Genomic DNA, 16583 nt, shown 5'->3' with positions numbered 1-16583 from the left:
TTGATTGTTGTCATATGAGATCACTGAAAACAAACACAGGATTGTAAATACTTTATTGTAAGGTCAGTAATAAAGCAGCATGTAAATACACAGGGTACCCGCTACATTCTGTGTCTGCACACTCATACAGTGACTGGTCTTTTCAACAAACCAGGAAACCTTTGGTGCATAGAAGGAAAAGCTGAAATGTGCTCACTGTTTTGTTTTTGTTTAGATGGCCTGTAGCTCTTTTTAACCGGATACCTGCAATGGAAATCTTGTTGTGCTTTTATATATACTGTATAACATATGTCTATATATCTATATTATTATATATATATATATATATATATATATATATATATATATATATATATATATATACATATATTGATTTTTTTGTATTTTCTCTCTACATTAAAATAATGATCTAATTAAAGAAATGCCTATTAAAAAGGTGTGGCAGTCTTGGTACCTAGGATCTGATAACTCTAAAGAATGCTTTACTACTCTGGTAGTTTCAAGACATGGTTATCTTTATACAAAGACTGGAAGCAGATAAATAGTGTTGTCTTCACTCCACATGTGCAAATCATTTGAGTAACCATGCATATTGTATTCAGTTGTTTGTTTCTCTGTGTTTGCCTGTGATGGACTGGAGACCTGTCCAGGTTCCCCTGCCTTTTGCCCAATGCCAGCTGGGATAGGCTTCTTCTTTAGGTTAAAGTGTGTGAAGCTAATGGATGTGTGACAGGAAATTAGTCAGGCAAATTAGACAAATTGTATCAAAATAAATTACCAGATTTCTCTCCTGCAGAATTATTCTCAATATATAATATTTATACATAAAATACATTATATGTATTCAAAATACCAATAATAATCCATACCAGTTTATTACCAGTAGTCAGTTTTGATCTCTGGATATACAGTACATTCCCTTGTTACTCTTTTAGATTCATATACAATGGGAATAATTGTAGGTGTTAATCTGAACAGAAAACAATATACTGTTGTATCAACAAAATAAGTAAAACCTGTAATTGTTGGAGAAATATAATCTGAAACAAAAAACATACCTATCTGCATGGCTATTGTTGAAGCTCTTTATCTATATTACAAATGTAAAACAACCAACAAAAAGGTTGAAGTTCTAATTAAGGAGGCCTTCTTGTGGTATAACACTGGAATCCTATTGAAGTCCACTAAAGCGTTAATGGAAGGTGTTTGAGCTGGGTCGTATCATCATGGTTACTTTCTTCAGAGAGTAAGCTCCTCCTCTGAATTCAGCCCAGTAGACCCCATCCTGATAGCGGCTGCGGTAATGCCCTCCACGGTACCACACACCGTTCAAGTTGGAATGGGCACAAGCATTATACCACCACCCCCCTTTCTGGTAGTGGGCACAGTTACCTGGAAACAGATGGATTTGATCGTTAATTATTAAGCTCCTGCTCCTTTCATTCTTATTACTTACTAATTGTTGTATAACAAGTATTTATGAATGCGTTCCTTAGGTCTGGAGCCTTAAAGCTTGCAGAATGTTCTTTCTGGTAAAGAAATACATGAAACTAAGTTGTTGTACTAAGCAGCAAGTTTTTGCTTAGCATGCGTTGGTGGATATAGACACATGTTAACTTGGCCCTCAATATTGAGTTCTGGAGTTCAGGATAGTGGAAACGGAGGCAGGCACCTTCGTAATTGCTCTCTTTCAATGCACTCACTCCCACATAACCTTCTTAATCCGTGTATCGTTCATTCTTTTAGTATTGTGGACTGTGGACAACATTGTGAGCTCAACCTTTTATAAATAGATTACATTTTGGAAAATGACGATGCCCAGCTTCAGTTGTCATTCATGAGTTTTCACCATTCTGTCACAGGAAGAGGTTGTAACTGTGAGTACACAACACAACCCTGAATATATGCAGTTATTAATCAGTCACCCACATTTGATGGGAGGGAGGATTAAAAGCAAAACCTGCCAATAATTACCAGCACAATTACAGTGTTTTGCATTGCATTCACTCACCTGTGTAGACATCATGGTCTCTGTCCAGTGTGGTAAACTGCTTGCCATTGTGCCAAGTAAGGGAGTCTCCAGCGTTGCCGTGGTATTGGCCCACCCGTAGCCTGTAGGAATCTGTCTCAGGCTCTACACGGAAGCTTGCATACTCTGCAAAGGTCTTCCGTCCAGACCAGTCTTCCAAGGTGACTAGCAGCTTGTAGGTGCCTTGGTTGGTCAGCCAGTAGATGTTCTCAAGCCCCAACCAGTATTCACCATCAATGTTTCCAAACCCTTGCTGTGAAATGAAAAATAAATGAAAGATTAAATTGACCTATTCGCAACAGAATACTATTACCAAGGGCCCTCATATACTTTAAAGCATATGTTTCCTCTTGCAGTTTTATGTGGTCCATTGATTTAGATTATGTTTTTTTGGTGAACCAAAATCCATTATTGCATGACTTGTTAAAGATCTCCTCCGCCAGTCTCTGGCTTTAATTCACGACACATGGATTCATTCGGGAGGAAGTCCACGTCCTTGCCAAACATGAGCGTGTAATTGGCTAGAATTGCCTTGACTCACTGAGGGTTTTTGACGAATGACCTGCTTAGACGTACTCTGTTGTGCTTTTCTCTGACATACTGAGATGAGAATCTAGATTGGCACATTCTCACTTTAGGCCACAGGATATTAATCTTTGATTGCTATAGTTTAACCCTCCTGAACTTGCACTTATGTAATGCTGGTCCCACCAACAGTAACAGGAAAACACAGAATGCTCATGACGTCTTTGGTTCACTGCACTGGCAGCAGCACTGTGAGCATGTTTAGTTCAAGGAAACTGAGTTCATCTTTGTTGTTGTGATCTCATAGAATGGATTTAGTTCAGTTTTTCTTATGATTACTCATATATTACACAATGCGTGGGTTGGCCAGTCTATTTTGCTAAAGGATTTCAGCTGTGTGGAAAGCCTCTATTATATTTTTTTTCATGAGGAGCTTAACTTTAGCTGCAGTTGTCTCTACAAATACACATAACTGTCTTTTGAGCATTTGGTACATATACACAAGCAAATTACAGCTAGAACTAACTCTGAATCTCAGAGTCAATCTGAACTAAAGTATTTGAATATACTCCACTTTAATGTTCTAAAAGTGATCCACTAAATTAAGTCAAACTTAATCCGAGACCAATCTTGCTTATGATGATGGAACGAAAACAGTCATCTAATCAATGACTTGGCATTTGCTTTTGTACATACACAGTTCACGTATAACATTATGATCACTTTTCTAATATTGTGTAGGTCGCCCTTGAGCCGTTTTGACACATCAGAGAATGGACATGGGCCTTCTGAGGGTTTCCCTTGTTTTTGAATTTTTCCTAAACTCTATCTGTATGTGTCTGTGTCAGGCTGCATCCTGCTGTTGATAGCTGCTGTTGATGGTGCCTGATTGGGTCCCTAGGTTGGTGCTGCATGTCTAAGTAACATCCCCGCAAATGACAGGTCCAAAAGTTTCTCAGCAGGACATTGAATTGTCACAACACGGTGTGTCACGACATGTTATTCACTTCTCCTGTCAGTAGTTTTAATGAAATGGCTGATCGGTGTACGTTCATGGTTCTCAGATGATGTGTCTTAATGTCTTGTTGTTTCCCTGACATTTGCTCCTTTGTACTGTAAGATTAAAACTCTTGGTTGAGTGAAATGTCTCAGTACCTATTTGATGGATTGCTACCACATTTATTTGTGTTCCCCTCTGGATGAGTTGTAATTATTTTGGACAAATGTGGTAACCATTATGCCTGCTTAACATCAGCATGTCAGCTTGTAACCAGCGTGATGTTTTAGCCCAAATGACTACTGTTTAGAAGTACAGCTGCATAACTGGTAGAGTAGTTGTACCATTGCATCACCTTTTAAAGAATGATGACTGGGCCTGTAAAGCTTATAGCACCCTTCTTTATCTAATCATTAGATGAAGAAGGGTGCTTCTAATGTATTAAGTACAGCATTTTTACACCTCAGCATTTCAGAACCATCTAGACCTCACATAGAGCCATTTAAATCCAACCTCATTAGTACCTTGTATGTGTCCCAGTTCCTAAAAAAGTTAACAGAGCCATCCTGACGTCTCTGAATGACAGTCCAGCCACCAGGGTCGTGTCTCTGGTCACACCAAACTTGCATGAGACGGTTCCTGTTGTGTGGTTTTAAGAGGTACATTCCACTAGTTGTGTATCCACTGTCAAGAGCCTCCAGACAGTCTTGAAACGGCCCTGCATAAGAGTATGGTGCAACAAAAAAACATATTGTATGTTGTGCAGAGGCTTTCGTGGCTGGCATTCATTTCACAGACATGCTATCTTCATAATTGTTATAATACTAACAATCTGTGCAACTAAGAGACACGGAAACATTTATGGAATATGGGATATAAAAACACATGGACACTGGGCTCCTGGAAAACTGAAGTCACTGCTGACCATGTGTTATCAGTGCCAAATATGACGAAAGCTTTCCACTGCCGCATATTAGTGTGAGCAAAACTGTGTAGCATTTCAACCATGGACAACATCTCATGGAAACACTGAGAGAACACACTTAAATGCCTGTACTTAAATCTCGTCATGCCATCATGTTTTGTTGTTACAAATTTTAATTGCCATAATGATAGAAAGCTATTTGCAGCATTTCTACATTGCTATAGGGATGTAAAAGCCTATTTATATGTGACACAGTAGACTGTGTAATCCAAACCCTGCACATCCATTTAAAAATAAATAAGTCTATCACAACGTACTATAGGGACATGGTCACATGTAAATGATAGTTCTAAAGTCCAAAAAATGTATTTTCTTATATCATCTGTATGTGTATTAACATACACTAAACTCATTCAAACTGCTTCTCTTTTACCTGCTGATATAAGCTTTATTAAAATAGTCTCTAATGTGATGCAAATGAATGTATATGTTTTATGCTTTATCTTTTTAAGCTAGAGGGTTAGTTTTACCTTTCATTGTGTATCTTATATCAATCACAAGCTATGGATATAAATTTGGTATTGAGAGTAATGCATCAGGCTTGGTTATTTCAAGAAACATTCAGTATTTGAGATTTCTTGTTTGAATCACTGCTTTCTTTCTTACTTGCAATCATGAAAAAGATGTCTGTCTTCATCTGTCTGCCTGTTCGCAGTCAGTACTAGACAATAAGTGGCTTGTCGATAATACACCTCAGCAGAATATACCAAAATCCCAGTGTGGTTATCTACTTACCAGAGGGCTCATTTGTGAAGCTGTAGGTTGAACTTGGTATTGTGGGTGGTGGTGGCGGTAATGCTTTGGCATTCTGGTCATTCTGTATCTCATTTGTCATGGGGTTGTTGGTGTGGCGAGGGTGGGGTGGTGGATGAAAGGGTCTGTAACCTCCAGGAGAAAGTGCAGGCATTTGTAGAGGAGGCTTGGGCATTACAGGAGGCTGTGGCCGGACAGGACGGCTGCGCTCCTGCACCGTATGACTGTATGAGTACCGTCCTTGCTTACAGCGTTCCTCCAGCTGCACCAGGAGAGCGCTCTGGTTGCTTGCAAGGGCTGACAGATGTTGGTACTTATGTTCCAGGTCATGGAAGCGTGAAACTAGCCTCCTCATCTCATTTGTGTGGTTGAGCACACGGGTCTCCAGCTGTGAGGCCTCTAGAGCATTGTCTCGTTTGCGGATAATCTCATGTAGCAGCTGCATGTAGAGCTGTGTTACTCGGGAGTTCATGTTGCGACTCTCTTTGCGCAGTAGCTTGACTTCATTGATCACACCTCCGTCAACCTCTACCAGCTGCTGCAATGCCTCGATCTGCCGTCGCTGCTTCTGCAACTCACTGTTGAGCAGCTCCAGCTCCTGTTTATTCACCCGGTTCTCCAGCAAGGCATCGGGCTCCTTAGAATTGACGCAGATGGCCCCATTGTTTTTCTGCTGTGGGACAATAAAGGTGTAAGAACATTTGTCTGTTTGGGGGGTGCTGTAGTCGACAACAGCACGTTTTTGCCGTTTAGGCGTGTAGATAAACTCTCTCTCCAGGATGTCATCACTGTTATCAATTTCTTGAGTGTCCCCCTGGAGTGTTGACTCTGGTCCAGAGAGGAGACCCAGTAAAACCACTACAGAGAGAAACATAGCAGAGTCCTGTTGGAGCCCAACCAAGGAGATTTCTGCAACAGAAAGGGAGGAGGTGTTAATCTACTATTGTGTATTTTTGTGTAATTACTGAATGGCCTTTTCATTCACCAGCTCTCTGCTCTCCCAGCACTCATAGCATAGTAGCTCATAGTACTATGAACAGATTACAGAGAATTTTTAGGGCTGTGCAAGTAACCCAGTTTCCTAAATATTAATCTGTATCTCGTAGTGAATTTTTAAAAGAGCAATAATGCAGCTAGATAAGGGGTGTAATGATGCACGAAGTCCAGTATTTAAATCATGGTTTGGTATGTTCTCAGTAAAGCAGAGCAAAGCAAGCAAATGTCCATTAGCACAAGTGCATCACATTTATATTGAATCTGAACTGACGATTTAAGTGGCAACATTGAATATTTTAAATTAAATACATGCCTAATTTTCTATAAAATGATGTACCACTATGGTGACTGAGCCTGTGCCCATTGATAAATTTATACATTTGCGTTATTATAATGGATGTCGTATGCTTGTTGCCAGCCAAATGCTGTAATGAGTGTATTATTTATTGTTAACCAGTTAGTAGGTGTAGCCAACTGCTTTCCTCATGCCCTACTGTTCACAGACTCATGCAGTGTTCAGCATAAAGTCACATCACAGTATCTCCCAAAATGACAGGAAAAAAACTATTATCTGTGTTTTTATTTTGGACTACATCAGTTTGCAATGCTGTCCTGTAGTGGAGTATTAAACTGCATATTCCTTTACCCTCAGTGTAATCAACTAGGACTGAAACGTTTCAGATTACCTGTTTAAAGCCAACAAACAAAAATACAGTTGAGAAAAAGTATTTATTGCCCTTATGCTGTACAATTTAAAATCTGACCTCTGCATTTTATCCATCCATTTCACACACACAAAGTAGTGAGCACACTCAAGGGGTTCTGTACTTCAGCCATGGAAAAGGTGATAGACTGCGTGTTGACTTCATCCTTACATACCCTTCTGGTCCGTCCTGGGTTCAAACTGATCCTGCTGTCTTAGCCCTCTTCTCTAGCCACTGGTGCCTAGTCTTAATTCAATCTTTTTCTGACCTTAGTCAAGTCTTTTTTAACTTCAACAACTGTGATTTAGTGTGGGTCATGCTTTTTTCAACTTATTTCTAATTTGCATTTTACTTGATAACTGCCTTATTTGATAAGTCTCTGTTTTTATTAATAATCATTGTTAGAAATGAACAATATATCAGAGATGTCAAATGAACAATAGATATCCACGAAGTAAAAGGTACCGTATCTTAGTCCTATACTGTGAAAATATTCTTATTAAAATATGAACAAGTAGGCTTTTTTAGCAAATGTTTTCCCTATTTTCACTCTTGGCTCAAACCTTACATAATGGCACAATGTGTTATCATGATGTTTTCTGGGATTTTGGATACAAAATGCTATCACAGCCTTGGAATGTTCAAAAACACAAAAAATAAAAGGGAACCTCCCCTGACAATCTCAATGTTATCATGTTGGGGTTTTTTTGGACATGATAGTTACAACATCATATCATGTTCTGCCAAGCCCCGTCTCAGCCAGGGCAGTTCAGACGCTGTTAGTGGACGTTGTCCATTTTCCCATAATACTGCAGACTCTGTAAATGTCTAGCTGAGGTTTTCCTCATGTTGAAAGATGTAAGTCAAGTTGTAAGTCAAAGAAATTACTTGCATAACAGGACCTAAGTGAGTTCATGTGTTTTCACATGCGTCATCGCTCTAGCTCTTGGTCCACGGTCTGGCTACAATTTTTTGTCAAAAATGCTTTTCAAGCCATCATTATACAGACAACTGAAGAAAAAGGCTGTAAGTCAAGCCAAGAGACGTAGTGACCACCAGCGAGTATACTGATCTTGAGCAGACTTACACAGGTGGGGCGGTTTCACTTTTGCATGAAACCACCCCAGTACTTTTGCATGTACACTACTGTGCAAACGTTTTAGACAGCTATGGAAAAAATGCTGTAAATTTAGAATGCTTTCAAAAATATAAATAGGTACACCCACCAATTCTCCAGAGAAGTCAGGCCAGAAGTGGACTTCATGGAAGAGTTGCAACCAAAAATCCATCCCTCTGACATGGAAACAAGGCCAAACAAAAACTTAACTTTGCACGAGAGCATAGGAGCTGGGGTGCAGAAAAATGGCAGCAGGTGCTCTGGTCTCAGGAGTGAAAATTTTAAATATTTGTCTGTAATAGGAGGCAGTTTGTTCACCAAAGGGCTGGTGAGTGCTATAATAATGAGTGTCTGCAGGCAACAGTGAAGCATGGTGGAGGTTCCTTGCAGGCTTGGGGCTGCATTTCTGCAAATTAAGTTGTGGATTTGGTCAGGATTAATGATGTCCTCAATCCTGAGAAATACAGGTAGATACTTATCCGTCAAGGAGGTGTATGATTGGCCCCCACAGAGCCCTGATCTCAACGTCATCGAGTGTGTCTGGGATTACGTGAAGAGACAGAAGGATTTGAGGAGGCCTACATCCACAGAAGATCTGTGGTTAGTTTTCCAAGATGTATGGAACAACCTACCAGCCAAGTTCCTTCAAAAACTGTGTGCAAGTACCTAGAAAAACTGATGCTGTCTTGAAGGCAAAGGGTGGTTACACCAAATATTAATTTAGATTTCTCTTCTGTTCATTCACTGTAATTTTTTAATTGCTGAAAAAACAATTAGCCCTTTTTGAAAATATTCTTAGTGTACAGCGTTTTCCCCCCACTCCTGCCTAAAACGTTTGTAGAGTTGTCCCATTCTGACACTAGTACTGTAGTTGTAGTGCAACCCAAGACAGTGGGTACACTGTGATGCTGCAGTGCTCCCAAAGCCAGACGCTTGCTATTCTTATTATCTTCGCTACGAGCCAGAGTGGTCAGGACTGCTAACACTGTTTACAGTTTTTGGTTGGTTTATGCATGTAGGATTCAACCAGTCTTAATTAAATGCAGTAGATACAGATGTTTTACCATGCATTACATGCTGCACGTGTCTAAAGATCTCTCTTGAGTTGGTTTGATTTGGCAGAATTCTTTCTGCCATTTAGCAAATTCATATTTGTGTGACCTAAAGTTGTGAAGAATATTTTACTAATAAAATATTATTGTACAAGTTTTAAAATATATAGAATCTACCCAGTGCTCTCTGTGTTCTGATACATCTGTTTACGAGTCCTGTGTTGAGCTGTAGTGTTGTAAATGCTTGTGGTCGTAATGTTTTATTGACCAGCTGTGGAGAAGCGTTGCCTTCCTGATCATTTATGCAGCTTAACAATCTTACTCTGTTTTTCGGTGGCAATGTACTGTCCATGTTTTTACAAATATATGTGTGTGTAGGAGTTTATACTGATAAGCCCAAAGAGTCGGATACTGAATTTAATAAATAAATCAGGATTGCATTGATTTTCAAAGCCTTAGAGAAAAATTCCTGCTTTATGGTTTATATCCATTTTTTTTTTCTTATTTTGTTCACTGGTGTTTCTTTTATTTTTACTCATCTCTTTCGGTAGAGAAATTTTGTGGTTAAGAACACGAAAAGTTGTTTTTGCATTGTATATATCAATTAGAATATTATGAAATATTACTGTGTGTGTTCAGCTTCTGAATGGGGAACACAGTCTCTAATTTGACTTGTGGTAACATATGTGGTATGAGCTGTATTCACATAAAATTGGGGTCTTCTGACAGTAAATGAGCAAGGGATGTCTCTAAACATGCAGTAGTTTTATTTATTTAAGTTGCAGGGAAAATATTTGCCTTGTCCCTACTGCATATAATATTTTTTGTTTTTATTAGATGCAGTTATGAAAAGAAACTGAGTACACGGCAGTATTTTATCTGTCACTGTGCTCTGATGAAGATGAATTGTTAATTTCCTGGTCTCGGCTGAACATAAAATGAGGTAATCCATTCAGCCCCAGAGGAACTGAACTGGAAGACACTGTGGTCCAGACAGACAATCACTTTTAAACTTTTTCACTTCATGATGTCTCTCTGTTTAAGCATGTATTTCAGAAAACATGAAAGTGATCTCTTTGAAACCAGCATCACCGTATGTCTGAGCACACGTGTTTACCATTACTCCTGGCAGAACTGTGCATTTGTGTTCCGGGTCTTTACACAGCTAGACATCTTGGCAACAAAACAAGCTGTGTAAACTTCTCTTATAAACACACATAGACCAAATACTATGGCACAAAGATGTTCATCAATGCTTTGTTCCTAAATTTTAATGTTGGGGCACATCCTTATCTGAACAAATAGTAAATCTGCCCCTAGCTACAGTGTGTCAGAGTATAGGCAAGATGTCTGGTGACTGGGAAATGTGCCACACACACCGTAAAATCTACCCAGGCCAAAGCATCAGCTACAGATCACCATCTGTCAGCCAAACCCATAGAAGGTGTCAGCAGACACATACAGAAAACAATCGCAGTCCTCTGTGGGTGACAGCAGAACTATTTAGCTGCACCCAAAGTGATAAATCAGTTTGTCACACATGCTTTATTTCTCCTCATCTCCCTTGCCCCTCGTTCTATCTTTGTCACTGTGTCTGTTCCTGGCATTCATTCATTCTCACCCACACACATGCGAAAACAGCAGCACCAGTTGCTGGTGGCCTCGACTTGTCTGCGCTACAAACACACGTCTGCGTCTGGACATAAAGGAATGACAGACCTTTGGAGGTCTTAAAACCTACTGGGGGTTGACAGGAAAGACACACTGGGATATCTACATTCAGTAGATTTGATATGAGTATTAAGTAATGCACAACTGTATGTAGCTCAATGGAATGTTGCAGGACTGCTTTCCTTTAATTAGTCTCTCATTAATAGCTTCCTCAACGTTTTACCTCTTGGCTAAGGAGTTACTGAAGGTTGGTTTAGGCTTTGTGTATTTTACATTTTAATCTGAAGTCATATAGCATGCTCAGGACTGTTTAAAGATACATACAACTCCACGAGTGGACCAGAGTGAGGTTTGTTTTTATGTTAGGAAATCAACATGGCAGGGTGCATTCCGATTGTACTATCCCTGCAGCTTTGAATTAACTTGAAATAGTATTGGCAAATCATTTAGGAATTTTGTGTTTCAAAGGAATGTGAGTTTGATCTGTTGGTATGCCTTAAGATTAAGATTTCTCTAACTGGTTATATTAAACAGTTTCAGTAAGTTCTTAATGGCCTTCTGATCATGATGCTCTAGATCTGATGCAGTATATTATATGATTCATGAATGTCACAAATGTAGTTCCTCCCCAGCTGTAATCTTAAATTCATCTTCAGCCATAGAGGTGCTGTCATCCAAGAATAATCCTGCAGACTATTATTCAGATGACTTCTTATTATTTGTTTCGTGTTATTGTTATTTGTTTTGATAATGAGACCATATATCCATAGATGCTGAGCATGTTCCACTCCAGCATAAAGCTGGAACATCTATACGCTATTTTCAAACGTGTTGAGCAGCCGTCCTTTCTTAAGTGTACATTAACCTAACTTTTAAGGAAGGTGTATAAGGTGAAAAGAAAAAAAAGGAAGACTGTGTATAAAAGACAGTTGTGTGGGCAAACGGCACAGTCAGGATTTAGTATATTTAGAATTGCATGAAAAATGTTCAGAAATTGCCTGACTTACCTCAACTTGTCTCTGCCCTTATATCCTGTGTCTCTGTGGAAGGTTTCACTCCAGCTCTTCACCAGTTACAGTCAGTCCACATTTCCCCTGCACTTTTGTGGAATTTCTTCATATTAGTCAGAATCAGTTATTTGTTGAAACTCAAATAAAAGTTCTGGTCGTGATGATGGCTCTGCAGTGTCCAATCTAGCAGCAGCAACAATCAATCCAGTCTTTTTTGGGAAGCAGGGCACTTCTCCACCTTTATCGAATGATAAATCCTAAAACTCATACCTTTTCCTCATGCAGAAATAGTTTCTCTTCTTCCCAGAGACTAAACCTTTCTTCCTTCCAATACAAGTGAGGTACTTGTGTTGCTTGTAGTGATTGAGCTCAGGGCCACACCCCTCTCTCCTCCCCGTCACAGCACAGAAATCATGGGGGCAAGAGACAAAGTCTCCAAGTCCCCCTTCCCCACCTAAACTCTTGTCCCCTGCAACTCCCCCAAATCTGTCCTTTCCTCCCTTTTCCCCTTGCTCTCCTCTTGCTTGCCCAGGACTCCCATCTGTGGGGGAGGCTGGGACTTCATCTGTGGGTCAGGATGGTAGGGCTGAGCAGCTGCACGTGTTGTAGTAAGGTCACAGGGCTGGAGTGTGGATATTGAATTGCACATACTGAGGGAATCTATGGGAGAAGTCTCTCACGTTTTTTGCTGTTGGTCTGTCGTTTGCTTCAGTAGCAGCTTACCTTTTGAATTGTACTGTAGGAATGTGAAGTGAAGTTCAGTGTAGGATAATGTGGGCAGAGTTTATATAACTACATAAAATGGATGTAAAATTACATCATTAATGGTAATATATGGTGCACGTGATTGCAGACAATGTTTCTATGCTGCCCTCCTCTGCCCTCTTACTTTGCTTCTGTTTGTTGAAGTTCTCGTTGCCTTTAAGATTACTCTCACTTTGCTATGAAACAAGGCAGTCAATTCAAGACAATTTGCCCAAAACAAGAAGGGGTTGGATAGAGTTTGTGATGTTGTCATAGTAATTGCTGGTTACATAACACACAACAAGCACTTTCAACAACTACTCTGTGACTCATTGTACAGTATTTGTTTTTCATTTCATGGGTTGTTCACAATCTTATTGCGTATAATAGGATTTTATCCTTTGATAAAAAATACACAAAAAAACTCCCTTTTTGTCTTCGAGAGGTCAGCTGGGTATGGAAGATAGATATCTTTACAGACATTTGGTGAAAGTCTAAGGGAGGAGAGGCTCACTTGTGTTTTTGTTTTAGTTCAACAATCAGAGTCAGAATCAGCTTTATTTGCCAAGTATGTGTGCACACGCAAGGAACTTGACTCCGGTCGCTTTGCTTAATGGTACAAGACAAAGCACTTAAATAAGCACAAAAATAAAAGTGTAAAAATATGGAAAAAAATGTTCAACATAAATTAAACTATCAGAAAAAATAAAAGGCAGAAGCAGATATAGACAATGGCCTTGAATAGTATGTATATACAATTAATGAAGAGTTAGTGTGTGAGAATGGTTGTGCATTCTGTGACTGCTCAGATTTTTTCGGAGCACCAGCCCAGGGAAAGAAACTGTTTTTGTTTTTGTGCCGGGTGGCTTTGGTGTACAGTGCTCTGTAACACTGGCCTGAGGGGAGGAGAATAAATAGATTGTGTCCGGGTAGAATTTTACTGCACTTACTGATTGTCGTCTGCAGTCTGTCCCTGTCATGTGTGGAGGCTGATCCAAACCACACTGTGATGGATGTGGTCAGGACAGACTGAATTATTGCTGTGTAGAAAATTATGAGCAGCTCCTAGGGCAAGAATTTAACGCAGGAAGTACAACCTCTGCTGGGCCTTCTCTCTAACAGTGTCAGTATGGGAGGTCCACTTCAGGTCCCATGAGATTGTGGACCCTAGGAACCTGAATGAGACCACGGTATAGATGGTCCTGTTAAGGATGGTAAGAGGAGGGTGAGATGTGGTGCTCTTCCTGAAGTCCACAGTCATCTCCACAGTCTTCAGCGGGTTTAGCTCCAGGTGTTTCTGACTGCACCAGAGAACCAGCTGATCCACTTCCCCTCTGTATGCAGACTCGTCCCCATCCTGGATGAGTCCAATGACGGTGGTGTCATCTGCAAATTTCAAACATTATTGTAGCTTCATATGAACTGTATTCTAACCAGAAATTACATGTATCTGCATTTTTAATTGTACAGAAGGTGAACTGAAGAATTGTAAACATAAGTGGAAACTTTGATTCGGCTCTATTGTTTATGGTGGAGAGCATCATTCATTTTTCATTATGTCTCAAAAGTTAGAATCATATTTGGCAGAGCCAACAAATAAACCAAGAGGCTCTACAGTGCAATAACAACATTATTGCAAATTCAAATCTCAAAAGGAAATATTATGAAGTTGTCTAAATGCCAAGTTGATATATGCTTCAGGGCTCATCTAGATGCAACGCTGCATAAAACCCCAATTAATCTTTTTATTTTTTGTTATGACTCTTCACGTATGTTTACTTTAACAAAATGAAATTCCTGTTACTTCTTGTAAGGCCTTTTGTTCATCATGCATCCTGTGTATTTCTTCTTTCCTGTGCTTTGTAAGAGATTACATGCCCCGGCCTGTGACTACACTCCAGTATCTGTTATTGCTTTAGTTTTCACACACATAGTTTGTCTGTGTGGGCTTTATAATGATCCATGGTGGAGTAACAAGTGTTAGGCAGCTGCTAATCAGGAAACGGTAATGGCCCATTAACAACATCTTTCCTGCTGTTCTCATTTAAAACAGGAATACAAGAGCAGAGGATGACTGCATGAGAAAATGATTGAACTTGCACATCAAATTTGTTTCATTGTTATTGTTCTAAACAGTTGTTATGAAGTTGTGACAGTATTGGACCTTCCTCTTATTGCGTTTCCAGGTTCTCTAAGGACATGTTCATCTCATCTCCCTTATTTGAGACTCACTTGGCAGGATGATAAAACGTGCTCCCTCTTCTTCCACACAGTTGGGGTGGTCTAGTCTCTCTCAATAGTTCTTGTCTTCCAACATGTTTCACAAATATTTATGGTTGTAGACTTACTCATGGTCCCAGTGGCCTCCGTGGATATTCATCTCTTTATGTGTTATTCAGGTATTCCTCCACTTTTTGTTTGGAACTTGACAGTGTCCCTGTTCTGTCTGCTTTGATGAATCTAGAAGAACTGAAAATGAGGGCATTTTTCCATTTGGTTCACCTCCCATCATGTCTTGCACTTTCTCTGTTGTCTAACCCAAATTCTTCATCCTCTCTGGCTGATCTGAACTGCCTAAGGCCATCAGACCTCAAATTTATACATTTATACATCTCAGGTGAATGAAAGCACCCAAGATGCACTGATGAGGGCTTGAGATGTAATCACTCAGACCACACTTGGAGGGGGTCTGGGTTGCGTTTCCAAATTCTTTAAGTTGTGTGCATTCAGGCCACATTGACACACTACATGCTGGGAGGAAAACAAACTACTCAGTTATGTCATTGTACAGTTTAAGCCTGAATCACATAATGAGTTTGTAGACGGCTCGTGTCTTGGCTTTGTTGTGCATGAGAGAAGCATGGGGATGGAAAGAAGGGCTGTAGAACACTGCTGACAGAGCACAGCTGAAAGATATTACACATCATACTCAGGCATCTGTCAGGATGACATCATTGGCTAATATTTGTTAAGCACTTCGTGTTGTGTTATGTAGATGTAGATGTAGATGCAGAACCTGCCAGCACAACTGATATCATGCACAATGAGTATGTCAGTGGGAGGGAAAAACACAACAGACTGTGGGAATAATCTGTTGTCATTAATGGCTATGCAGTCTTAATCTTCTGTGTTTGGAAGTTAATTTGTCTTCTTTTTTATTTGAAAATTACAGTGGTGAGGTATGATGGACATTGCAATCTATCGCTTTTGAGCCAGTACCGCAGGCTTTAAACATGTAGGTATTTATCATTACAGTAACGGCTTAAATGCTAAAACACTGCATGAGTCGTTACCCAGTATTTCCACAACTGTTTTCCAACTTACCCTACCCTTGTCAGCTGAGCCCTGACAGTTTTACATGTTGAGAATATTGTAGTTGACACACACTCATGAATATGATGTGCAATCATTAGTAATAAAGGCTGTCACTGCTCAGGTGGTGTGATGTAGTTTTTCCCATCTTGTAGCATGACATTGCCCTGTGAACACAGCTGCCTGTGTGGCTGAAATTCTTATTTGCCAAATTGATGAAATAACAAGTGGGATGATGTTAATTTAACAATATGAAAGTAACTTTGTATTGTGACAGAAATGCCTGACTTATATATAAGTATACCTGATAACACTGAATAATATCTAATAAAAATTTAACTGAACATACACCTTCTCTCATTCAGTTCACTGACAAGGTGTATCCAAACTTTTAACTGGTAGTGTACTGTTGAATGACTGTAAGGCTGATGAGCTGTGGCCTAGACTGGCTTTGGTTCTTTACAGTATAGCATTCACAACATTGTTAGCAGAACACACAGTGAGCAGGGTGGCAAAGAAAGCTTTGATTAAGTACTTTGTATGTGTTTCCGTTGAAAGGGGTTTTATAAATGACCTGTAACTCTTGTAAAGTCTCATCTCGCGATATTTATGGGGCGGCAGGAGGTACAGTGATCATCCAGTAACCGAAAGGTTGCCGTTTCGATTCCGCCGAATCCCCAGTCTGTCA

The 16583-nt window shown here is 39.8% G+C and overlaps 2 protein-coding genes across 2 annotated transcripts in view; one reads left to right on the top strand and one right to left on the bottom strand.

Annotated features, from left to right (window-relative positions):
- Positions 1-16583, top strand: part of LOC124996672 (ras-specific guanine nucleotide-releasing factor RalGPS1-like) — a 61638-nt gene that overhangs the window by 18533 nt on the left and 26522 nt on the right. The gene's annotated exons all lie outside the window — the stretch shown is intronic.
- On the bottom strand, positions 37-12192 carry LOC124996673 (angiopoietin-related protein 2-like). Its single transcript, XM_047569924.1, has 5 exons — positions 11837-12192; positions 5272-6198; positions 4076-4269; positions 2012-2282; positions 37-1392 (listed from the first exon to the last, which is right to left on the bottom strand). Exons 2-5 carry the CDS (start codon positions 6161-6163, stop codon positions 1193-1195), a joined length of 1557 nt encoding a protein of 518 aa, XP_047425880.1. The 5' UTR covers positions 6164-6198; positions 11837-12192; the 3' UTR covers positions 37-1192.

The sequence above is a fragment of the Mugil cephalus genome, chromosome 19, assembly GCF_022458985.1.
Source record: "Mugil cephalus isolate CIBA_MC_2020 chromosome 19, CIBA_Mcephalus_1.1, whole genome shotgun sequence".
Classification (NCBI taxonomy): domain Eukaryota; kingdom Metazoa; phylum Chordata; class Actinopteri; order Mugiliformes; family Mugilidae; genus Mugil; species Mugil cephalus.
Note: the sequence above shows the minus strand (reverse complement) of the source record. Positions and strands in the feature narration are given on the sequence as shown.